The sequence below is a fragment of the Strigops habroptila genome, chromosome 1, assembly GCF_004027225.2.
Source record: "Strigops habroptila isolate Jane chromosome 1, bStrHab1.2.pri, whole genome shotgun sequence".
Classification (NCBI taxonomy): Eukaryota; Metazoa; Chordata; class Aves; order Psittaciformes; family Psittacidae; genus Strigops; species Strigops habroptila.
The window spans coordinates 105,775,978-105,802,413 of NC_044277.2; the positions used below are offsets into that span (position 1 = coordinate 105,775,978).

The window sequence follows — 26,436 nt, forward strand, 5'->3', positions numbered from 1 at the left end:
CTTTGTGGGCAATTATTAAAAAAAAAAAAGATAAGTGAAGCAACTGAAAGTGTGATAGACAAATTAGAAGGAGTTCAGAAAAGGCATGATAATTTCTTTTTTTTTTTCTTTCACTTACAAACTAATTACAGTTTTTCAATCTTCTTCATATCATCATATCCTTTCCTTCAGTTTCTGAAGTATCTCTGCTCTCTAGAAACTGCAGGAACATTAGTGGATTTTCTTGCCTAATGCATCAGGGTCACAAGGCAGCATACTAAGGCTAACCTTTCTTTTTTCCTGGCATTTCTTAAGTGAGTTGTCATCTTTGGCTGTATTTAGGAATGCATCAGTGATAAGTGTTGATATCTAGGCAAATCTGAGTTTTGTAAATTCCCATAAGACTGTCAAATATTTATTTTCAGATTTGTTGTTTAAGCATATTTTTGTCATCAAATTAGGTAATTTCATGATATGATCTTAGTCTGGGTTGTGTTCCTTGTAAAAAAAGTACTTAAATGTTCAGAAATGTCAATAGTTTTGGTACCTAGTTAGTTAAAAGTTTATATCCTTGATGTTCATGATTGACTTTTTCTGAAACCTAGAATCAATCAGACTTGTCAGATGAAGAGCTGAATGATGATCTTCTGCAAAGTGACAATGAAGAGGAACAAGAATTTCGGTATCTCTTTTCTAAATCTTGTATTTTGGATAACTCAAAATTGTTAATGACCACTACTATTGACAGCTAATAACTACTAAAGTGAAGTTATTGGTATATAATTAAAATAGGTTTTTTTACTTAGCGAGCTACTTGATGATGTACATGTGTTCAGTAGCATTGTTAGCTTTTCAGTAAAATATTTTTATTTGAATCTAGTAAACTTAACTCTATAGAAAATGCTTATAAAGAAGACACTGTGTCATCTGTGCATTTAGAATTTATATTTATAAATACTTACAGAGCTCTTGTTCTGTGCCTTGCTTGGTGTTGTTGTAGGCTTCCTGCTCCCATAAAGTCCCTTCCTGCCATCTTATTTTTAAAAATATATCTTGCCTCCTAAGATCCTGAGGAGGGGAGCTTCATATTTGTAAGGCTTGATTTGTAACTTAAATATTTGTGTACAGCTACACAGCAGAAAATTTTGTACAGTTTATAGGCTTAAGCAGGTACTTCCATGGGAGTTTTCTGGGGATCCTACCCTGTGAATACTCTGTGGTGATACAGCTCCACAACTCAGTTGTGGCATTACAAGTCAAAATGAGTGTCTAGACGTTTATACTCTTCATGTTGGACCGAAGGGGGAAGGAAGATGCTTGTGATGCAGAAGTGATGCAGTATCACTGCTGCTTTTAATGACCTGTCTGTTTTGTTAGCTCTTCCTTTACTTGTTCTATAAATATATACATATATGTATAACATTATATATATATATTGCTCTGAGATATTTCTGTTCTTGTCTAGAATTAGGGTAAGGAGTCCTGTCCCTGTGTTGGATTGGTGAGGGTGTGTTGAAATACCTCAGGCAATCAATTTTTGATTACCTGTTTTCCTCTTTGCGTGAGTGAGGGTTGGACAGTTCCTTCAAAATGGGGAATCCCAGTTACGGTTCTTGCTGTTTCTTCTCTGGATTTCCTCCTTGTGAGCCCTGGGCATCAGGGATGGCTGTGTGACTGCATGAGTCATGAGAAAGTACCTGAAGTGTGATAATGTTGCTCAGTGGAAGCAGGTTCCTGTAGACAAGTCTTGTGTTTTTAGCAGTTTTATTGCCAGAGAGTGAGCCTTGCTCCACTCCTTTCCCTTCTCCCCTCTCTTTGCATTGAAACTCATTTATGCCTCTGTAGTTGGGAGGATAATGATAATCCTGCATAATGTCTTAATTTTCGTGTTAAATCTTCTCCGTCTTATAGATGCAAATAGCTCAAAGCTGCCTAGATCTTGTTCCCCTAAACACAGGAGAATAGTAATAAGAATGTAATTTAAAAACAAAAATAAAAAACTTTGGGTTTCCTTGTACCCAGAGCCCTCAAATCAAGAAGAGCTTTTCCCCCTGCTTTTCTAACTAGTCTGCAGTTGGTTGGTTGCTCTTTTATGTACTTACGGCACTAGTTATTGTAAACAGTAAATTCTGAATTTTGCTTTTCCTGCAGATTATAAACTTGCCACTGTTTGTATTGATTTTTTTTAAGTGTCTGTGCCAGCATTGTTACAAAGTTAGAGTAAGTCTTTGCCATGTAAATGACAATTCTTGACTAGATATATTTGACGTTATTTTTTGTAGAACATTAGATCTGTCATAAGAATGGAAGTTTGAATTCAAGATAATAAGGAACAATAATGCATTTAATAAAAAATAATTTACTAGCGTGTTCTGAAAGATTGGGATAACAGATGCAGTTATAATAATTTTATGTATTTTTTTGTTAGTCTTGGAGTTAAGATTGAATCCAGTCTGCTTTGGTTACCAAGCAGGACTTTTGCCAGTTCGGCCTGCTAAACTGTCTGGTTGGTTTGATTCCCCTGGTCAAATAGCCTGCAGCTGGTGATAAGCTGCACTACAGTATACATTATAAGAATATGGCATGCAGTCAAACAGTGTATGAGGTATAATTTTGTCCACCAACTTGGAGAGTTTGTATTTGTTGGCTTTGTTTTGCTAAATCTTTGTGAGTAGTTGACTGTTACGCTTCAACCTCTGAATTTTTCCCCCTTTATACCATAGTTCTCAAGGTGTCACAGTTAGCCTCAATGCTACATCTGGCATACTTACATCATACGATCTCTCTGAGACCATCAACGATCCATCACTAGAACATGAGTCTGAGTATGACCAAGGGGACGATGAAATTGGTTATGACAAATCTGAAGCACCTGACATATATGCTTCAGAGTATGCAGAGGAAGGACATTATGAAGGCAATGATCCTGAACTGACTGAAGACCAAATAGAATATGGGGAAGAGCCTGGAGAAGAAGATGAAGTGCTAGACCTTGAAATCAATGAACCCCTAGATGAATTTCCAGTGAGTTTTTTTCTATTGTATCTTCAAAGATAACGTTGCTTCATGTGCATAGGGTTTTAGACTGATTTGAAATCTGTTTACCTCCCTAGGGAGGAGGGGAAATTAGACCTATTATCACTGTCTGCCAGTTTCTTTATCTAGGCTGTGACAAAGTTTGTGTTGACAGCTTGTTTGGCGGTAGGTAATGCTCCTTTGTCATGCTGGAAGGCGGTTGAGAATCATGACCTTGAGGATTGTATCCTTAAGGAAGAAAACAGCTTTGTGTGGTGGAGATACACTGCCAATTGTTAGAAGTACTTAATGCAAAAGCTTTTATCCAGGCTTTAGACAAGATCTGATAAAGTCCTTCGAAGGTGAAAAGATTATTGACCTGCTAAAGACATCTTTAAGGTGCTAATATCCCAAAGTGATTGATGTCCTGCTCGTTCATCCTTTTTGTAACTGAGAACTGTCTAAACCTGAATAAAGAGATTGGAGGTTAGTTCAGAAAATGTCACCTGCATAATTCAATATAATTTAAACAGTGTATTAGAGAACATGCACTGGCTTTAATTGCTAGTGAAATGATTTAATCTTAATTAAAACTGTATGTGATCAGTGAGGTGTTTTAAAATACAAGCAAACTGAAAAGGTTTTGCTTTCATATGAAAGCATGTGCAGAATGTTTTAAGAATGTTTATATTTTTGATGGCATAACATCTGATGTTAATGTGTATGTGCTGTTGATGCATGTTTCCTTTGGTAAGAAAGTACTGCAGTGCTGGCTTCATGAATTTGTAAGAAAAAGGTATAGAAGTACAGAAGTAGATGGGGCAAACAGTAGTAAATGGGATCTTTGACACTGAAATCAGAATGAAAACTATTTTAGTTATGGGGTTTTTTTATAATTATACCTTATATTTTATGTCACTTATACTTGACAGTTCTGATAGATAAAATACTTCTCTTCCAGTTCTGGAAACAGTAACAGTGCATACAGATGCCATCTGTTAATGGGTTTGTGATTCTGTAAAGTTGGCCTCTGTCCTTTCACCTTCGTGTGTTACTGCCTTAGGATGAAGATTACATGCAATCATATAATGAGCAAGGAATGGAAGAACAAGAATATACAGCTGATGAGGAGCTGGAAGAATCCCACGCAATGACAAATGAATCAGAAGTATGTTTTGTGTTTAATGGATACTTAAAATAACTAGTAGTTTCAGAATTTGAATTGGTAGAATTGTCCATATTGCTGGGTAAGAACTGATGCAACTTTGCTGATGTTGAATTATTCGTGGTATTACTCTTTATATAAGATGAATTGCAATAGCATCTGTATTATCGGATACACCAGATCCCATCTCTCTCTTGTCAAGAAAATCATAAGGGAGAGATCAAAATGTCCATATTTAATTGTAGTTTCAACATGAGAAACTTCAGGGGCCCTTTTGGGCAGGACAGTGATAGTAATACTGCATGCAGTCTGCTAAATCTGTAATAGCCGTGGTGCCTCACTTTCCAGATGGTTAATTTGCTGCTCTTGGGAGTGTACATACAGTTCTTGGGTATCCTGTTTTGAGGAGGAGTGTGAGCATGGAAGGTTCCCTGTTAGAAAGGCATAGTTTGTTGTTTTGGAAGATGTGGTGGGATTGAAATTTCTGTGAAGTTTATCTTCATGGTTTGATTAGGAAAAGGATGTGTTCCTTCATTTGTAAGAGCAAAGCTTATTCCAAAAACTGCCAAATATATGCTAAATAGTTATAACCTGGAACAGTGGTATCATACCTGTTACTAATTTGCCACAAGTTTTTGATGTGGGATTTATTTCCTTTCCCCATCAGGAATCTGCTTTAATATTACTTTTTTTTTTTTTCCAGTTCTTAATTAAATAGGATTGAATGGATTACCTGCTGAGAAGTGTAGTCAGAGTGTGTTCCCTCTTTGGAGCTTTAACTCATCAGAAAATTAATTCCTCAAAGACACAGAAGTATTTTATTCTGCGAAGTTCTAACAAATGGGTGTGCTGTGATACTCTAGTTGTATCAAACTTGCTATAATAAAGCAACATTCTTTGGTAGGTGGAGAGATGCATCGAAAGGGGCCACCTGCATTGTTCAGTCTTTGCTGTTGGCAAGCATGACAACTTACACGAAATACACCTTAATGTAGTTAATTTCCTACTTTCTAAGTATTAAATCTACCCTTCCCAAGAACTGTGAAACACTTTTTATTCATTCACTGCATCATGTACATTCCCTTCTGGTGTTTTAAAAGCAAACTGATGGGTTTGTGCTAACTGCAGCCACAGTCTGTATGAGACGATGAATGCACTGCACATCGTGTAAGATTTTTTTTAAGTACGTAGCTGGGTTTTACTGTCAAACTTACTGCTTTAAAAAAGCACAGTTTCATTTTCAGATATGAACTAAAGAGAATTCATAATAATCATGTCTAAATTTGTCCAATTCAGAACGAAATTCCTTTCATTCAAAAATTAGCAGTAAAGCAAGTTTTAATTGATTTTGTTAATAGAGCTTCTAGAGAGTTAATCGTATAACATGAACATTTTGGCTGCATTTTTATTCAGTTATTCTACATTCTGGCTCTATTCTGGTAGCTTGCAGATTGCCACAGGTTTCTTGTTTCCAAAACACCATCTTTTTATTCCTTTATTATTTCCTATGTAGTTTACTTACATTTGTCAGTAAGCTCACAATTGCACTCTCCAAATGAGAACACCACCAAGAGAAAGAACCTTTGAGGAGCATGCACTTCTGTTTATTACATGGTTAGATGCATGCCTCCAGCTCTGAGGAGTTTTGTTCTTTATTCGAGTGTTATATAACAGCACTCCTCCTTACATCTCATAACATTCACTGCTTGTAAACAAGGGCAGTTGTTGGCATTCTTCTGTAGAAAATGCCACACAAGAGTGGAGCTGTAATAGATGTGGTACAAATAAATAGCATTATAATTTCTTGATTGAAATTTGGCATCTGAATAACTGAGAGCAAGCTGATAGAGTGTTTGGTAGTGTTGTATTTTAAGCGGTTTCCTCATTAAAACCAAACAAAGTCTCTTATTATGTTGCACGAAGAAAATCTGTAAAATGAGAAAAGCTGGCTAGCTGGGGAATTGGAACATGGCGGGGGGAAACTGGTGAATAAGGGAAGTGAGACACCTGTTAAGAGTGGCACTCAGGTGGGAGGTGTGAGGAAGAGGCAGGAAAAGTTTGTGTCCTTGACCAGCTCAAGTTCAAGGCATGCTTTTTCACTTGATAGTTGATTTGAAACAGTGCTTAGAACTTGGGTTTTGAATAAATAACACACTTTGTGGAGCTTCCTTGAAAAATGCAGCAATGCTTCAGAAAATATTTTTGCCTTCATAAGGTACAAGCAAAACCCAATACCCAGAAGTTTCAGCAGCAAATAGGTGTGATAAAACCGTCAGTTACATGAATTACCATGTCCTAAATATTTTTTGAGGGATATTATCAGTAATTATTTCTGTGAAATGTTTATGAAAATATACCTCCTGAAATTAGAATTCATAATTTTTGTTTTATATTGGAACTAATCTCCCATGGAGTCTGTTATAGCGTTTTTCATTGCATAAATTTAAACCATGTCTTGGGTTATGCTGATAAGAAACGATGAGGACTTCAATCAAGAAAACATTTCATAAAGAAGTGCTTCATACTGCTTTTCTTTTGATAGAATACAGACTTGGGGGGAAGAAAGACTGATGTGCCTGTATGTTGAATTGTTCTGTCTGTGTTAAGCCAGAACTTACGCATTTTAGTTCTTTTGCTCAAGTTTGAAGACACTACTTGTTAGCCTGGAGGAAAATGATTAAAAGAGTGCAAACAGAAACGGCCAAATTGTAAACATGTTTAGAAGCTCTTAGGTTTGGTTTTCTTGATTCCTATTTTTCATCTGTGAATGGAGGTCCACTTGGAATAGGGTAACATCGTCTTATCTGCTCTCTGTTATTTCTTGATCCCTTAGGATTGAGTAATTGCTGCTGCTTCAGTGTTAGCCTCTGCTGGAAGCCTCCACTGCTTATTCTCTAGCTTGTTAATAAAAGTTCTTTGTTTCACCTTTGTAATGTTTCCTGTGGGAGGAATCTGGTTTAGCCTTTACGACACTTACCTGTTTTGTACATCTTGGCTATCTCTGACACAGAGCTCTCCAGAACACTTTACAATCCCACTTTACAATGTGCCAAGATCAGCATTTATAGTGCAGACTAGTGTTTTCTCCTGCTTTTCTTGGGCTATGTCTGTTATCAGCCCTGCAACTGCCTGGTAAGCTGTTTGGAGCAGGAGTACTTACTCTTTCTCCATAGTAGATCGTAAACCAGCGTGGGGAGTTCTGGTCCATGGCTGGGATTTATGGCGTAATTATTTAATGAGGATGGCAGAAAACTCTGTGATCGAAGAAAGGTCCTTATTTTTCGTCGTAAGGAAGAGTCAGCAAAGCTCTTTGATGGCTTTGTGCAAGGTGTCATAATGGGAAATGTTAAGCTCCCTTTGAGGAGAATTGCTAAGAAGCCTTGGCTGGCTAGTCCAGTCGGGTGACCTCAAGTGGCTTTTCAGTGACTGTTCATGTATATGAAGAGATACTCATGATTAGCAAGTATTAAATAGAATCCTGTAAGTACTAGTATGTATTAATTCTGTGTCTGCACTTGTGTCTTTTCCTGTGTAAATTTGTTTTGAAACACAGGATCCATTCATACACTGTAGTCTTGGAAAAACACCTCATCCTGTTAGGCTGCAAGCTGGAAAAGATGATCTAAACAAGTCTTGCATGCTACAACTATTGAACAAATTGCGGGGGAAGGGTGTATGCTCCTGCACAGCTCAGATAACCTTTCCTGGAGCTATATGTGGAGAACATATGGTTGGCTGTCAGACATGTTTGTGTCTCCATCGCAACTAATATAAATCCCTCAATAATACGTGTAATCAGACTTGGACATGGGTCAGTTAGCATTCCCGAGCACTGCCTTTCCTTGGTGCCTGCTTTTTCATTAGCTCCTTTGATTTTTTTGTCTTTGATATTTAACGCTTGTACGGCTGTTGTTTGTTAATAGGTGGCATGAGCATTATACTGATGAATAAAGTGAGTCAGACCCAGAAGACTACAGAATTAGTATAAATGGTGAAGAATAGAATAGTGCTGCTCTATAGAAGTTTGAGAAATGTTTATTATTGTTGTATACGAAAGTAGTTGTCTTGTAGTCTGTTACAACTTGGGTGGGGTTTTTTTAGAATGGATATATTTATTTTTTTTCCAGAATGAACAATTACCAAAAAGCAACAGAATTTCCACAGGTATTTTCTTGTAGCATTTCATTAAAGCATTGCAAAGTTTTTCAGGACAGTGCAGAATGCATTAACCTTTCTAGTCCTGATTCTGCAGTCTGAGCCACATATAGAGCTTTGCACAAGTAAGTTTTGCACTCACAGATGAGGTTACATGATTGAGACCAGTCGTTGAATAAAAGTGTGAATTCCAACATAGCTTTTATGGGGCATGGCCTTAGAGAGTGGATGTGTTTGGGGCTTATGCTCTAAAGCAAAACAGGAGGCTCAGTGTAGTGAGAGAGCATATCATGCAAATCCTGAACGTTTTTAAAGACAAGCATTGAGACAGTAAAATTATGGGGTTTATGATATTTAAAAACATAGATTTGATAGAGGTATTGCTGCACCTTTCTCTTTTGGGAGTCCCTCTTTCGAAAGTAAAATGCTAACCCTGTCTTTCTCCCTTGCTTTTGTTTGTTTTTATTAAAACCACCTTAGCATCTCTTTCCTTGCTAACATCCCTCCTCTGTTCCATGAGACTCAACTGCCTGTTCTCAGAGGTGCCTTGATTGTACATGGATATGTTAATCAGACCAGTTGTGCTCAATTTGGGTTTGCTTTTGAGGTTTGGATTTCTTTCAGTCTTGGAGGTTTGTTGTTTTGTTTTGTTTTGGCTCTCTTTTTTTTTCTTTTTTGTGGGTTTTTTTTTTTTCTCTCTGCTATCTTGTCTGTTGATTTTAACTGCATTTTTTAATAAGATAAAGTTGTTACATAAACGTAAATATGTTTTAAAAATACAATCCTTGAAGCTTTTTGTAAACTTCAGCTATTCTCTTGGGTACATCTTAAAGCATTTTTGTGAGGTTAGGAAAGGTGGTGCTTGAATGTTTGCCTGGCATGGAGAAAACACGTTTTGAGATAAGGAGATGATAAAATGAAAATAACTTGGGATGAGTAGCCCATTAAAGCCCAGTAGCTAAGATATACGGATCATTTATTCACCAGACTGAAGTTGGAGTACCTTTGAGCTTGAGTTCATGTGGCGTGTTTAAGTTAGAAGCTGTCTTGCCAGATCCATCCTGTCTCGGATCTTGCTTCCTATCTTTCTTTTTAAGTTTGGATGAAATTGGGCTCCTGGATAGGAAATTTGCAATCTCTCGCACCGTTTTGCCATTAATTCTTTTTCTTGATTTGTGACAGTATCTGTCCACCTGACTGGCACACTTGCTGTGCCTTTTTATATAAATTACTGTACCAGTCTGGTTAATTAGAAGATTAAACCATTTTCTGCATGTTATATTTCACCCAATTTTCTTTTTTTTTACTGTCCTCAAACAACATGAAAGTTATGATGTATTTTTTGGCTTTGCAAAGAATTAAAATGCATGTGCAGGTTCTGAGAAATGAGCAAGTAGGCTCGTACAAGAAATGACCAAATACACAGTAACCAAATATTTTATGGAAAATCATACTGTATTAGAACACTTCTAATTTTCAACTCTAGAAATCAAATATAACTTTAATTTTATCATGCCAGCACAGGAAAATGAATTTGATTTATTTTTTTTAATTTATGTTAATTTGAAGGAGAGGGATCCATTTTCATTTGGAACATTGTTTCATCTAAATAATTGTTCTCTGTTATAAAGCAAACTGGAAAGTAAATGAGGACAAGGGAGTGGTGTTCCAATATGCTGTATTCAGATTTTATCCAGTGCTGTTTTCCATTCTCATTTTCAGTTGCTGAATTAAAACTGGGGAGTTTTTCAAGGATTATGAAAAGTAAAGACAAGTGCAGTTATGCATAGCTAGAGAAATAAAATTGAGATGTAAGATTACCTGGGTATTTTTGCTTGTTGTTTTTTGTTTGCTAGGGTTTGTTTGTTTGGTTGGTTGGTTTTAACAACATGCTACTGACAGTTGTTGATGAATGAAAACCAGTTAATGGTTTAATGTTTGTATTACTTGAGTCTGGTAGTATCCCAGTTTTGCATCTTAGTCAGTTCAGTGATAAAGTGTCTCTCTGTGCAAAAAGTAGATACTAATCAGTTAGTGGTTCTAACTGGAGTTCCTGTATTCCCTTAAATATTGCAGCAAAATGGGTTTTGTCAGTAGATTTTACTATGTAATTTATTATACATTTTATATATTTATATAAAAAAAAAAACAACCAAGCTCTTAGATGTTCACTGAGTATGGCATTACACAGCAAAATTTGTACAAAGGGACCTTTAAAGAAATCTTTGGGTTTTGACACTGGTCACAATAAAGTGGATTTTTCAGGTTGCATGTCCTCTATTTTGTGATCCAGGCAGCTATTGCATCTCTGGAACTTCAAGAAGAAACAAAGGAAGAATCTGATGAAGAGGAGGATGATGACGAAGAGTCTGGACGATTACGTTTCAAAACTGAACGGAAAGAAGGAACGATAATTAGGCTCTCAGATGTGACAAGAGAAAGAAGAAACATTCCAGAAACTTTGGGTGAGGTTTTGTGAAAATGGATTATTTTGAAGAACTATAATTAAAAGAAAGTAAAAGACATTTTTGCTAAAACTTTTAGAAAAGAGTTTAATGGGAAAAGATAGAAATCTCCTTCTAACTTAGACTGGCCTATATCCAAGTTGTCCCAAATCAGTCCTAGCCTGTTGTAGTACGTGTACTGTCTGTCTCCTTGGGAGTGATGTTTATGCATATGATATTTTGAAAAGCAGCGCAATGTTTGTTCGTTGAGACTTTTGTGGTGTCTTTAAAAGCTTTTCTGTTTTCAAGCAGCAGCTATGTGATTTGTCCTTCACTGCGCGTTGTGATGAAAAACATTTTAAGGAATTCCTTTGGACTTCTATCCTTGGAAGATTTTCAGTTGATAACACAAATCTTGTTACTTATGTTCTGCTGCGAAATACTTGCATGTTTGCTGTTTTCCCCCAGGAACATCTGTGTGCTGTGAACCTCTTGTGTTCCTTCTCTTGGATTGGCCTAGAGGAATTGTAACATGCTGGGGAGTGTGTTAGAAAAACTACAGAAACCCCTATTTTCTGAATTCAGCTTTTCTGACATGGAACAATCAGTCTCTTATATCACCTTGATTCTTTAGTGGTGTCTAAAAGGGTACATTTTCTTTGTGTTCATATAGCATAACACAAGTGTGTATGTTTCTAGGAACACTGCTCCATATTGCTAATGAACTTGCCACTGCTAGTTCAGAAGAAACAATAGTTTTGCACCTTCCTTGTAGCTGCTCTGTTTTAGTTTATAAATAAAATCACATTGGTTTATGGTTTAGAGAGTCAACTTCAAGACTCCTTGTGTGCCCTGGGTACACAAGTATCTGATACTGGTGGTGTACCTACCCCACTGGGGATAACTATATTGCCTCTTTTTTTTGTCTTACAGTTGTGGTAATAATAATAAAAAGTCAAATTAAAGGTGATGTTAAACAGGTGGGCAGAAATTTAAGTGTTGCTTTCAGAAAGCTGTACCAGTCTCATAGTTTTGCTACTGAACCAAAATATCAGTTCAAACTGTGGAGAAAAAGCCCTGATCTTTTGAAGAGAATCAAGATATGCAAGAGAGGTGAACTGATAATGAAGGTAAATTGTCAGATACTGTTGGCTAATTGTCAGATACGACTGGCAGAAGATGTGTGTTTTGTTGATACTTCAATGTCGTGGTTTAACCCCAGCCGGCAACTAAATACCACACAGCATAAACACGTTTTGCCAGGCTGTAGGGATGGATTCTTCACACAGCATTGTTTTAAGAGTGGTGCCACACAGTGTGAGTTTGGAAGCTGAGTGCTTTTGCTTTTGTTCCAGGTAAGTCAGTGTCTTTGGGACAATAGGGCATTTTGGAATTGCATTCACAGAGCACATACCTAGGTTGCTGGAACTCGTCCTTATGAAATTTTCCTCTTGCCTTAAAAGCCTTGCTTTGCAAAGGATGTTACTTCTATGGATTTATTTTTTTTTCTTGTGTTGCATAGCCTACTAATTCTTCAATTCAGTTACAATGAATTTGGGCTTTTACTATGCCTGCAAAAATTGAGAAGCCTTAATTCTAACAAAGGTGTTGTGGCTAAGAGGACTTGTTCATGAGCAGCAGGGAGTCAGCTGCAGAGGCTGAATCAGATTTTCACAGTTTTGTTCATGCAGGCCTTGTCATGCTGAGAGACGTCAGTGCATGATTTTGAATGAAGATCTTTCTTATCTGTTGTTTGTATTTAGCAAACAGCTTTTTGTACTTGCGGTTTCAGGGGAAGTGTATTTAAGGTCCTTTCTTCAGCACTGTTTTAATAAACAGGAATTGATTCTGATTAGAATAAGACTGAAGGGAACCCTCTAGAGACACAGACTAGTCTATATGGGGAAGGGATGTTTTAGCTGAAGTGTTATTCCAAATGTGTTTTCAACCATAAGACCATATTTCTACATACCATGTACAGGCCATATTGTATTTATACAAAAGGTGCTGATGGCTTTACAAAACAGATTATTTTAAAAAACAAGAGTGCACTGGAATAGCTAAATTTCTGCACATAATAGCAAGGTAAATGACAATTGCATGCGTTTTCATGTATCTGGATTTACTTTATAGTTAATGTAAACACAAGACCAGCCAATGGGGAGAAAACCTGTAGTGGAGCTTGACTGTTAAAGGGACAATAATTTGAATTAGACTTATTGTTAAGTGTAATTTTAAGTGATTTGGAACGTAGCTCTTGGATAATAAGGAGAAGGTGATGCAAATGTGGCTGAATCTATAAATTAAAGAGCTCTTTTTGAAACTAATCTTTGGCAAAAAGACAATCTTGCTGTTGTGAAATGGTTTCTATTCATACTAGTGTTCATGTTGATAGAGAGACCAGATGATTGACCATGTGGTGGAAAGTTAAACAGCAAAGAAAATACTTGTTTGCATATAAATATCTGCTTGCTTTTGAGATTATAGAGAACTTTTACAAATGCTACTGGTTGCAGAGCTGCATCTCCTTACTTTAAAATCTGAACATAGTTGAGAAAACACTTAAAGAGGAATTAACATTTCAGTTGAAGTTACAAACGTAATTTCCATCCTGTCACATTTTGGTGACCTTTTGTGACAGCTTGTCTCTATTGGAGGAGTGCATTCTTACTTACTGATTAAAGATGTCATTTGAAACCATTTTATTACCAGTGATAGTGAAATTAATCTTGACACTTAGAGACACTAGAAAAATAATTGCTGATTCACTGCATTAACTGTGTGTGTAAGAACCGTACAGTCAAGATGAGAATAAGTGTGTGGTGGTAAAAAATATGTAAAAATATGAAGTATTCTCTTGAATGTAGCTGAGTTCTTTCCTAAAACTCTTCTTTATCCAAGGTAACGTAAGCAGTGGTTTGAAAAGTTTAAAGGAGAGATACTGTAGGACAACTATGCAATTGATTTCTAGAGATACTGAGTTTCTCATCTTTGAGAAATATAAAACTTCTTTCAGTGCATGTAGTTGAAGTCTTCCCAGAGTGGGAATTGTCGTTATGCTCTGGATTTAGTTACCTGTTAAGGATTGTGAAGAAAAATGGCTTTGTTTTGCACCACCAAGCTAAAGTATTCCCTCTGTACTGAATTTAAAAAAACAAAACAAAGCAAACCCTTACACTTAATGCAGATCCATTTGCAAAGTGATAACAAAGGTTATTGGATGTGGTAGTTACATTCTGCTTAGTTGGCTTATGTTTACTCTTATAACTAGTGGCTGAGATTTTGGTCAAGACTAGGAAATAAAAATAGTGGTTTCACTGTTGTCCTGTTGCACTGTGTGCAGAAGCACATAGTGTAATCAGGTTGCAAGTCTGGATGATAGGGAGGAGTGAAGTTAAAGGAGAGTATTTGCTCTCTCAATTTAGATTGCATATATATGTAAATGCAGATGTATTTTCTGTTTTTTAATAGCTGTTCTGGAATGTGTTTTATGTTGTAAATCTCTGCTTTATCCAGGATAATAGGGATTCTGGGATTCTCAAACCTGGGGATTTGAAATGCTGTTGCTTACAGGAAGCAATCCAAGGCAGATGTAACTGTGGAGACCTGTGCTCAGGGTTGGTGTAGGCAAGAGCTGGTGGCAGTGTCCTGCAGCCTGCATGCACTCTCTAGGGGACATGGTAGCATCTAGCCTGGCTAAGTGTGTTTTGGTCAGAACGCAAACAAGCTCTTGACCAGGAAGAAGTGGACCTTTTCATGTGAATAACTGGCTGGCTGTGCTTTGGAAGATTCTGGGGAGGGAAACAGGATCTCTTTCCAGCTAGCAGCATGCCCAGGGTGCCCTGTGGGATTTGGGTTCTCTCTGGTTAAAGGGAGGAGAACTATTACTTTGCAATGTAATGGCACCATTTCTTCCCAGAAATATGAGAGCTAGTGGTCTGTCTTTCCTGCAGACCAGCTAAAAGCCCATGTTAGCACTTTCACACTGGCAAACCTGACAGAGAAGGAGTCTTGAAAACAGAGCTCTGTTTTTCCTGTTAAACCAGTATTTTTTATCTCTTGACAGCTAAGGTTGGATAAGTTGGGGTTTTTTAGTTGCATCTAATGCTTTTGATTGCTTTGAACAGAGTACCTTTGTCTTAATTTTCCTCAGAAATCCATAGCATGCACATTTAATAATATACTAAGACTTGAGGGAGTGTGATTCCTTGCCCCTTTAAAAGCATGGTATGGGATTTTCCTGATAAAGTCTGATTGTCTTGGGCTCTGACAATGTCTTAAGGCAGGTGCTAGGGCAAAGCAACATTTCATAAGAGTATCTGGCTTGATTGTAATTTAAGGCTTTATGCCACTTAATTACAGTGTCAGAGGGGAGAGAAAAGGAGGTACAGGTACTTTACCTCATCACCAACATGAAGAATTAAAATAGGAAACTATATGGCGGATCCTGGGTTTTTAGAAGTCTGTCACGTTTGCTGTGTTCTTAGACAGTCAGCAAGTTGTAAACTTTTCTTTTAAAAATCAAAAAAGCCCCTGCTTTCTGAAGGTGCTGAATACCTCTGAAAACCAGGACATGCAAATTTACAATCTTAGCAGCTCACTCATGCAGGTAGGTTTTGTAGCCAAGTAAGAACTGCCGCAGTGGGAATGCATGGCGCTCACCCTTTTCTGCCCTTCTGTCAGTCCTCAACTTCAAAGACTAATTATTTATGAAGATGTTTAAGATGGTAGTTTAAGTAGCTTTGGCAATTAGAAGAAATTTTAATAATTTCCAATTGCTTTATGATGTAGGTCATGTAGTGATAGGGAGATGTAGTCGCAGTGTCTCAGCTGCTGGATAGAAACTATTGTGATTCTGATGTTCAGATATTATAGCCACTATGTGTAGCATTAGTAAGTAAAACCACTTTATCCTGAAAAGTGGTCCCTGTGCCCAGTCTCCTTTAACATTAAGAGCAGACTTTGTAAATGGAGGACTGGAATTCTTGCACTAATTGCCCCTTACATGAATTCAAAATATGTTTTTATTTTTTTGGAATGTGTTTCTTGCAGAATAGTTTAATTTTGCCCTGTTAGAGATAGAACTTATTTTTAGAGGTAACAAGGAATCTGGCTGGCAGTGGCAAAATCCTCAGTTCCATGGGTTGAAGTTTATCCCCTTTTAAGTAATTGAAACCTGGCGAGTGGCACCGTTTTTGCTGTCAGAGTGTATTTCCTGAGTTTGTTGTAGACTTTGTCTGTATTTCCAGGTAACTTGATTATCTGGGCCTGTTACTGTATGGTTTTCTTTTAATGATATCAGCGTAGTCCCAGGTTTCAAGCAAATTTGGCAGTCTTTGTTGAATACCATCTGTTTTTTGGTGTTTACCTGTGATGTGAGTTGGGTGGGTGTTACCAGTGGCCATGTATTTGGTTTGAGCTGAACACTAATTTGGATGTGTGCTCTCTTAAGTGGAATTGTCCCTTGTAGAGTACAGCTGGTTCTTAAAACACATGCAACAGAGTAGATATTAAGTAGTTACACACTGGGAAAACACACAACCAGGAAGTCATTCTTTGGAACGGTCCAATGTGCAAAAGAATATGGTGGATTAAATCTGTTCAGGTGAAAAGACTCAGCATATCCTTTATTGTAAAGTTTACTGGGGGTTTCATTGTACTGTGTGACATCTCTGCTGATAAATGAGATTTTTAAGATACCGCAAATTTGAGAGGAGCCAAAGCTGCCTCTTACAGCGTAAGGCAAATTTCAATAGCATTTAAAAAAAAAAAAAAAACCAACAAAAAAACAACCAAACCTTTTTGTTCATGTTTGTTTCATTTACCTGCTGCTTTTTGCCTGTGCAACAGACACAAGTATCTGTGTGCTTTTTCCTTTTAAAGGTGTCTATAAGGAAATGCTAACATGCCACCTAAAGGAGATCGAAGTGCCTGCAAATTTTGTTAGTTGCAGGGATGCTTCTGTAGTTCTAGCGATGTTGTTTTCATTATATTTTCCAGCTTTTCGGCACAAAGCTAAAATATTTTTTCCCCATTTCTCTATTTCAACAGAACTTTCTGCAGAAGCCAAAGCAGCATTACTTGAATTCGAAGAGAGAGAAAGGCAGCTTAAACAGGGACGGTATGGCTCAAGGAGAGGAGGGCGAAGAGGAGGCTCAGTTATGTGCCACGGAATGGGAGAACAAAGGAGAGACAATGATAGGGGAAGAATGAAGGATCACAGGCCTGCGCTGCTGCCAAACCAGCCATCAACAATGGTACCTTTAATCCTTAGTATTCTTTGAAAAGACTTTCAAGAAATTAGAGGAATGCATTCTAAATAGTGAATCTTTACAAAGGTGGAATGTACATTTCCAATGTACGTTTTTTGCTCTTTCAGAGCGGTGTTAGGCAGGATGGGCTTTTGTAATGTGGTGATTGTGAAAGCATGTGTTTAGTCCTGCTACCAGCCTCAACTTGAGGAACCTCAAAGCCTCCGAATAAAAAGTGGATTTCAATTCATACAACGCAATTAGGCTTACTTACTGGTTTGCATAAGGATGGAGGAGAAAGCTGATTACTCAGAGAAGTCCTCTACATGCAACATGAAAACATGTTCAGTCCCACATTGTTAAGAGTAACTAAGTTTTAAAAATATGATTCTGTAAAATATTTCTTGGGTTTTGTCAAACATATTTTTTGCTGATACTTCTAAAAAAAAAAAAAATCTATTTCTATACCTGCCATGCTACTGTGGAGGCAAATAAAACCCTAGGAAGGTAATCACGCTAGATAAATTAGTATCTTGGAATTTCAAATGAAATGTAGCTGCTTTGCTCTTTTTCCACTCTGTGCTTTGAATCATAATCTAAGAGATGCTACTTTTTCCATCCAAAAAACCCCCAAACAAACCACAAGTGTATGATCGAGAAGTAGGCCACACTTGCTTTTATTAACTGGCATAAAACACATTGGAAGCTGAGACTGTAGAACAAAGCCTGTGTATGTCTTTGCAGGACAAGGTCATCTGTATTAAACAAAGGGGATTTTTTCCAACAGCAGTGACTCTAGGTGCTGATCACTAGCAGAAGTCGGTGGATATTTCAGCGGTTGAGAGCTCTGCAGTAGACTTTTTCGTGCTTTTAAAACAGTGAAGGTGGCATAATTGTTCTTCTGTATTGCTGCAGTCTTTGCTAGCTATTTTGATCATAAATGTTGTAAACATTTTTATGCTCATCGCAGTGAGTGTCCATACTTTGTAGTTGCTTTATTTGTGTATATGGCTGCTGAAAAAAGTGTCACATTTTTGTTACTAAAAGGCATGTTTGGGACTCTTTGCGCTACTGTTTATAAGTTACTGATCCTACTGACTAGGACTGATATCTAGTGTCAGTGAGTTTAGAAGCAGAAGAATGTTTCTGAACGTAATAATTTTTTTTAATTATAACTGATTTTGGTGATTTATATTTGAGAGTGTTCAGCTGCAAAAGGCTTTCTTCTGTGTTATGAAATGTACCTTGAAAGGTATCTCTAAAGTACTATTTTCTTCAAGCAGTATGGATAGATGGGCTTCACTGATAAGAATCTAGCTAAATTTGTGTTTTGACTTTCGTTGCTAGTGTTAGGCCTGTTTTCTCAGAGAGGCTCTTCTACACGAGATAGAAGTTAGTGGACTTGTTTTTGATACCAGGCTTCAGATTTCTAGTGATCATCACACACACCTTATTGCAGTTGATGACAGTTTCCAGTAACACATGCAGAACCCTAACACATGAAACTAGACAGTTTTCACTGTTAAAAATAAGTGAATGATTGTCTTCGTTCCCTGTGCACTTCTTAGTCTTTGCCGTCCGCTCCTTCACATGAATGTCTTCAGTTGTTCCTTTGCTTCTGTGTGCTGATGGTTCTTAACAGTTCCAGTTGATGATATGGGAAAGAAGTTTTTATGTTCATATTTGGCCTTAATTGTTCTCCAGAGGTGTCTTGGTTTTGTGCTGGTTTATGCCAGGATACTGTAACTTTAAAGCCTATTGACTTTATTCTTTTGTCTGACTTTAGACGCATTCACAGAGGTTAATTCCAACACACCAGCAACCTGTTAGGAGTCTGTTCCAGCAGCAGCAACAGCAGCACCACCACCAACAGCAGCAACAGCAGCAGCAGCAGCAACAACAACAGCAACAGCAGCAGCAGCAACAGTTACAATCTCTGCTTCCTTTACAGCATCAGCATCATTCTTCTCCTCCTCCAGGGCTACATATGCCCCCTCAGATAGAAACGCCTAGAATAATGATGACTCCACCTCCAGTGACACCTCAGCAACCGAAGAACATACACATAAATCCACATTTCAAGGGGACAGTAGTGACACCTGTACAAGGTGAGCTTTCTGAACACCTTCCCAGTCATGCAAGCGTGACTCATCATCTTCTATGCCAGAGATGCAACAGTTTGTTTATCACTTCATGGAAATGTGCTTCAGGCTGGTATTTTTTGCCTTAAGCTTGAAACAAATGTTTTGCCTGAAGTAATACATAATGTTGTTGGACTGTGGCCAGCTGAAATAGTAAAGCCTTTTCAACTTCTTTATCATGTTACTCTACTGTAAAGCCTGCAAAGAGCAGTAAAAATGGAAACTGAAAAGAGAATGTGCTTTTAAAAAGTAGTGAATGTCAATTTTCAGACCTGGGTAAGTACGGTAGTTTATAGTTTCCCACATTGTTCCAGCTTCAGCCAAGTTTTCACAGAATGAACACCCATCTGTTTCAGTGAGAATACAGTGAGGCACTCCTTGCACTGTAATTGGTCTGTGGAAGGTACCAGCTGCTTTCCTTACTTAACAAGATACATGCTCTCACTTCTCCTTTCAGTGCCACGTTTGTGATTGTTGGATTTGCAGCCCGCAAGTACATTTTCTCCATAACTTACACAAGCACTTTTTAGGGCAATTCTCAGCAGAGCTGTTAACATTACTTAGGAAGTGTTTAATCTCTAAGAGGGAAAAAAAAGACACCTGCATAGCTCTGATTTGTGATTCTTTTGGGACTAGACAAAGTAAAGAAATACTTAATATTTATACAGATTTACCATTAGATTTTCTGTATTCTTCCTCCTTTCAAATCAGCAGAACTCCAAGCCAGTGCTATCTTTGCTTCATTTATTTGACTAGTGAAAAGTAGGAATTTGGAAGGATGTGATGTTGCCAATTTATAGAGATCTGTTAGGCTTATCGCAGATGCCTTCATAGTAGCTGTATTGGAGAGATTATTTTGCTTTTCCCTGTCTAACAAAAGCAGTGCTTTCCACCAAATTATTCATCGGGACAGATTATATGGAAGGCAGTATAAAGGGTCCTTTACTCTTGGATTTATGCCTGCTATGCATTTTCCTAACATTTCCGAAGCAACAGTTACTATTTTCTGAAAAGCAGAAATTGGCTAGATGCCTGTTCTCTCTTCCTGTGAAACAGTCAACAAATCGTCTGTAGCAGTGTCCTCCTAATGCCAGCGCTGGTTACTGAGGATTTCTGCTTTTGCCTAACATCAAAAGTATACCAGTGTATCGCCTTTTGTCTGAGCTTTTTTTCTTTTCACATTATCAGGTGGCTTCAGGCTTGTTTCACCCTTACCACTGCATCTGTGGCACTGCTGGTATTTGTCCTGGGTTCAGCCTGAATGTAGTGGCTTTTTCAGTCTTTTAGTCTGCAGCAGGACAATTACGTTACATGAAAATACACATTTGCACACCTTAAGAAAATGTGTAGGAAATCACTAGTCTTCTTCAGGGAAGATGAGCATAATTCTAAAATCTTCAGTGGTACTTGTCATGGCAGGCAAATGGTAGACAGAAATTCCAGTATAGGGAGAGCTGTTCTAAGCTTCCTCTTAAAAAGTCATCCTCAGTTTAATCCTTCTGCTTGAGGGCCAAATAGGCAGAGACTGGTAGTGGACAACATTAGGATGCATTTCACACGCAGCATCATTTATTTCAGGGTAATGGGAGATATGAAGGATTGGATGGCCTTCATGATGTCCTGCCCCCTCTTGGCTGACTGTATTTCCAGATATATGAGAGGTTTTTACACATGGGAGAGTACAGTCGGATAGGTGCAAAGTTTATTGGGATTCTGTTGTTGAAAATGTGATATCTGGAAGCTAAAAATGCCATGTCTGGAAGTGCATGATACGCACACTTAGGTTCTGGTAATTTTAATGGTGTGCTGTCATGTTTTAGAGTAGACTGGCATTTTTTCCTCTCTAATTTTCTGGCAGGATTAAGCTCATATACTTCTAATTGTCAGCACCAGGGATGTTTTTTCAGACTGCAAATTGTAGGAATATACTTTCTCAACATCTTTTTGGTTTGAGTTAGTTTTGAAATCCATTGAGTATATCAGTTTTTTCTAAAAAAGACTTAAACGTCTTGTAAATTATTACGAAATTTTCATGTGAATAAACCAGCATGTGTAAGAGCTGTAGTAGCCAGCTACTGCAGCCTGAAAGGGAGTTGAAGCACTCTTGAGGAATCCTATCATTGGCTTATTCCTTTGATGTTTCCAGGGCAAATCTCTTACAGTGGCCATCATCTTCCTGCCTGGCCTTTGAGTCTTGGTTCAAAAAAATAGTTACTTTCAGCTTGTTTCAAACAAATTTCTACTGGTTTTAGTCTTTGAAGCTTCATAAATGATTAAGAAGGACTCAGTCTATCAACGCCCCTAGAACAGTTATGTGAGCCTCTGCGCATACCTGCTGCAGTTACTGTCCAGTTGGCATTCAGTTGTCTTTTGGGGAATTTGAATCCCATGTCCTTTAGTGGCTTGCTTGTCATATAGTTTTCTTTGTGTCCTATTCTGTAAATTAGTTTTGAGCTACAATTAATTCTTGGCTGAATGCATGTCCAATGCATTGAGTATGATCAATTTACAAATGCTGGAGGACTGTATGTAGATATACTATGAAATACTAATTCAACCTGTGATGATAGGTATTGAATTTTTTCCTCTTAGTGTTTATACCACAAACAACTATTTCAAGGATACTGTGGTGCTGCTGAAATTGACATGAACTAATGAGCACTGTATGGCAGCTCAGTAAATCAGTATGCCATTTACCTTTTAAAAACTGTTTGGTGTCCTGGGAAATATTGCATTATAATTCTCCTAAATAATTAATATGGGAATTGCTTCTCCATCTTTTCAGGTATAGCATTGGAATTTACAGCCAAAAGCAATTCAATCTTCTTAAAATAGTGTGTAACAAAATACTGTGCATTATTTTTGAAACGTACTTTTCAAACCTGTGGAAGATTTGACATCAGGAAAATGAGTGCGTATTTGATACTACTTTGCTGCTTCAGCAAGTGTCCAAGGATTGGAAGGGCACGTTTGAACTGCTGTCTTTCATGAGTATTAAATTCATTTCCTTAAAATATATAAATATATCTCTGTGCTACTGCCAGAGGCAGGATACTGAAATAGTTGCAAGTGCCCCGTTCAGCTGACATTTCTCTACATTTCCCACCTCATGTGATTTTTCTCAGTGCCTCTCTGACCTGTAATACCTGAGCTATTTTCATCCTAGGTCTGTCAAGAGCACCCTGTCAATTTTTTTCCAGGTGGCCATGGCTGTTTGATATCGACAGATGTTCATTAGAAGCCCAGATGAGACTATTCGACTAATTTTCTTGTGTAACCTGATACAAAGTTTGCACGCAGTCCTTTGGCGTTGAAAGACTGGTGCAATTAGTTTACCCCATCAGTCTCTGAACTAGTAAACCGCAAGTACTTAACAAAAGTGGACAGAAGCCAGACAATGGGCATGGACTAAAAATAGCCACTAATGCATTAGTTCTTGTGCCTCAGTTGCCAAGGAAAAGAGATTTTTGAGGCATCTTGGCAAAATCCTGTGTTGGGAAATGTACCAAACTTTTCCCTTAAACTAGCTGCGTTTCTTAATGTCTTTGCTGCTCTGGAGTGTCATACAGTAGTTGTCTACAAAGTTGATGTTTAACCCTGTGTGGGAAACATTTTCCTGTCACTTGCAGACCTGCAAAAAACAAACTGAGGAAAAATAACCTTACTAAAAGTATTTTAGTAAATATGTAGACACATTCAGTGCTGTTTTGAAATGCTTTATTTAACTTCTCACTTCTCTAGACCTTTGGTGTAACGTCGAAATGGGTATTTTTAACTACTTTGGCAACTCGAAGAAATAAAAAGCACATTGGAAGATGAGAAATCTGTCACTACACTTTGTACTGGAGATTCAAATGTAGATTCAGTCCCCAGGGCGATTCAGCTGTAGGTGCTCTGTACATTGTGCCATAACCTTAAGTGAATGTTTGGGGAGATACTTTTTTGTGACTAATCTTTTGAAACGCAGTTGTACAGACAAGTCATCCATGTTAATCTCCCTGAAATACTAATTTTTGAGGTTATTTCTCAGGAAGAGGGTCTCCTAATTCTTGGTGTTTCTTTATGAAATAGCAGTCTTTAATCTGAGATCAGCAGTTCTGTGGTTGCATGAACTGTGATCACAGTTGCATGTACTTCTACAGTGGCAGGGCCAGATTAAGTAGTTTTTGCTTGCTGTTAATTGCCACTGCCTCCCTCATTTTACCCTCCTATGTACAATGATTTATACCAGATAGCCTCTCATGCCTATGCTTGCTGTGGGAGGTTGGTGGTGACACTGGGAGATACTTAGGAAATCTTGAGGGGTGTGAAGTTGAGAAGGCAAATTAATCATGTATCCTTCTGTCTGAAACATAAAATTATCGTTAGAGTCTCTGTCAGCTTTGTCTAAGAGATGTCTTTGGCTGAATAGGTATTCTAGTTTTCCTTCCTGCAACAAGGAGCAATTTAATTCTGGAAAATGCAGAATTAAATTATGCAAATTAATGAGGAGAATCCTAATTGCCCTGTTGCATGTTGCAGGGGAGGGAATGGTTGCTTAAAGTTAATTGTAAGAACTGTGACATGTGAGGGTAAACGTAGCAGATTTTAATCATGGCTTCTTATTGCAACCGCTTCTGGAAATAACAGCAACAACTGTTAGGTAAAACAAATGGTGTTAAAAGGTGCTTCTTGTTTCAGTGCCCTTGCTGCCAGTTCCAGCCCAGCCACGACCTGCTGTAGGACCCCAGAGATTTCCCGTGAGTAGCAGCTGTTTCTTCTTCTCTGATATGGATAAGCATACATTTGCAAGGAAATATTAATATAGCAAATAAAAGCTGTTCTAGTGAAATATAATTTTAAGGATTTGTAAATATTGACAATACACTCTGCAGTTGAAAATGTTTGTTAAAAGCTTAAGGTCAATGGATTTTTGAGAGTAGAATTAATTCTGTTTAACTGTAAAATTGTTGAACCACTCTCTCCAGTGGGAGAGGCATGAATGCGTCTTGTCTTAAGGAATATTGGCTTCGTTTTATTACTTGACTCTTTATGTGAAAATGGAATCCTTATTTTATTTGATATAATAAAAGGCTATTTGAAATAATCCGTAAGATTAAAAAGCAGTAATATACATTTATTGTAAAAATCAGCAGTCATTTTTATCATCTCTTCAGGCATTTCAATGCCCTCATGTTTTTTTACATAAAAAACGAGAATGGCATTGCATGACCTTGCTTTCTCTTATGTTTCTAACTTCTAAAACAAATAAGGCACTGAGCTGCTTCAGTAGGCTGATTTCACTTGGTAATTCTTTTTAATTCTGTGAAGGGAGAGTGCATGCTTCTAGACCTTTTCTCATCACTTCAGTTTTCTTGGCCTAAATTCTTAGGTCAGGGGGGTTGCAGAGTATCAAAACGAGCAAAAGAAAAAATAGTTTGTGCAGTGTTGCCTTAAATATTTTAAATACTTAAAGACCCATACATTATGTTTGCCTAAAACATAAAGCACACAAAAATTATCCTCTGTTAATGTGTGCAGTGTTAAAGGAGGAAAGTAGGTGTTTGCGAACATCTGTGTAGTATTACACGGTAAATTACTTGGATAGAGATCAGATGTATTTGAAAGAAGCAGGTTTCAGAAAACTGTGACTTTTGATTGCCATGTTGCATACCTGGGTTTGTTTTCACGCAGAATATTTTTTGTATGGGACATCTAGGTGAAGAATTGTGATGTCTGTATTTTGCATAGTAACTGAGTTTTTAAATGCCATGTTTCTTTCGTGAAGTGTAAAATGGTGAAGCATTAAAACCACAGTTACATTGGGGAAATTCATGTTATATAATTTTATCATCAAAATTTAACCATAGATATTTTTCTGTTTAAAGATGCTGTGGTTTTCAGAGGAAATAATTTTCTTCAGCAGCCTTTAGTATTACGTGGAGACCTTATTAACATTTTAAAAGTAATTCTAATTAGTTTTTATGAACACAAGTATCTTGCATTTGTTTTCCTTTGACGCTAAGTTGCTTTGCCAATAAACACGATTTGGGATAGAAAAGAAATTGGAGGACAGGGACTATCTGTAAAGGTATTGTAACTGACAGCTTTGAAGTGTGTTTACATCAATGTAGAAAAATTGGAATTTTTTTTTTTTTGTAATTGACTGTGAAATTAGATTTTAATTATGTTCACTTTTGGTTTTGCAAGTTGAGAAGTACTGCAAACCTCACTAATCTTGTGTGCAACAGTGTTAAAAAGGGAATCAAATAAACTTAGTATTTTTAGTAGGACTCACTCTTTTTGCCTGAAGGAAAATACTTGGCTGCTTGCTGCCTTTTTATGTAAGCAGCGCGCTAGCAAAAAGTGAGTCAGTGTAATTCTTTTTCAATAAAGAGGAGAAGGGCTAGTTTAACTAAGAGGATCCAGTATAGGGGTTTGTTGACCTGAGTTTGGTTTTTTGGAGGTTTTGGGTGGTTTTTTTCTTTTTTTCTTTTTTTCCTATTATTTTCCCTACTTCAGCTGGTAACCTGCTGTATGACCCTGAGAAAGTTACTTAAATCTTTCCATGACTCACTGAGTTATAAAATGGGTATAATATGGACTTCCCTTAGGAAGTACTTTATAAATTTTGCATAGGTTATCAGTCATATTAGGATTAGGAATTAAGTGTCACTGTGTACATATCTCATGTTTGTTTTATTAAATGTAGTATGTTAGCTCTTGAGCTGAAGACAAATTTGTTTTCTGACTAACGTTTTATCTTGCAGAGCTACCTTTTTTGCTCTATTACATGTCAAATGCCTTTGTGCCATTATAATGCACTTGTTTATGTACGAATGTTGACTTATAGCAATGCAGCAATGCTTAGGCAACTTTGACAAGCCATTTGAAAAGATCAAAGAAGTATTCCAGACTGTAGTTCTGGATGATGCTTTTCCTCATTGTAGGAAGAATCTCTGGATATGTAATAACTTGAATTTGCTCTTGGTTTTAGGATTGCCTAATCACAGGATAATATAGAATTGCAATTTCTGATTGCTTAGTTTCCAAAAAACTGTGGGGTTAGAATTAAACATTTGTAGCTTGCTTTCCCCTTCAACTTTGAACTGGAATGGTTTATTTTGATTTAATGTGGTGGAGTTGGAAATATTAAAGATAATAAAAATCTTGCAAGGGAGAGACCTAGAAGTGGCTAGTGCCCTAACTGAAGGAAGAAATGCTTCTGAGTTCCTGTATTATCCAGGAGAGAAACCTCTCAACACAGAGAGCCTATGTGTGCTCTGAACATGGGAAGAGCTTCTTTC

General features: G+C 37.4%; 1 protein-coding gene across 7 annotated transcripts in view; it reads left to right on the forward strand.

The window, feature by feature from the left end:
• Nucleotides 1-26,436, forward strand: part of RBM33 (RNA binding motif protein 33) — a 103,806-nt gene that overhangs the window by 17,254 nt on the left and 60,116 nt on the right. For 6 of the 7 annotated variants that reach the window (XM_030509446.1, XM_030509455.1, XM_030509478.1 and 3 more), the window contains exons 4-10: nucleotides 585-661; nucleotides 2,703-3,003; nucleotides 4,058-4,162; nucleotides 10,608-10,779; nucleotides 16,810-17,015; nucleotides 18,796-19,117; nucleotides 23,831-23,889. In XM_030509446.1, the coding sequence (XP_030365306.1) occupies nucleotides 585-661; nucleotides 2,703-3,003; nucleotides 4,058-4,162; nucleotides 10,608-10,779; nucleotides 16,810-17,015; nucleotides 18,796-19,117; nucleotides 23,831-23,889 (1,242 nt within the window). The remainder of the gene's footprint in view (nucleotides 1-584; nucleotides 662-2,702; nucleotides 3,004-4,057; nucleotides 4,163-10,607; nucleotides 10,780-16,809; nucleotides 17,016-18,795; nucleotides 19,118-23,830; nucleotides 23,890-26,436) is intronic. The other variant, XM_030509473.1, reaches the window with a different exon arrangement.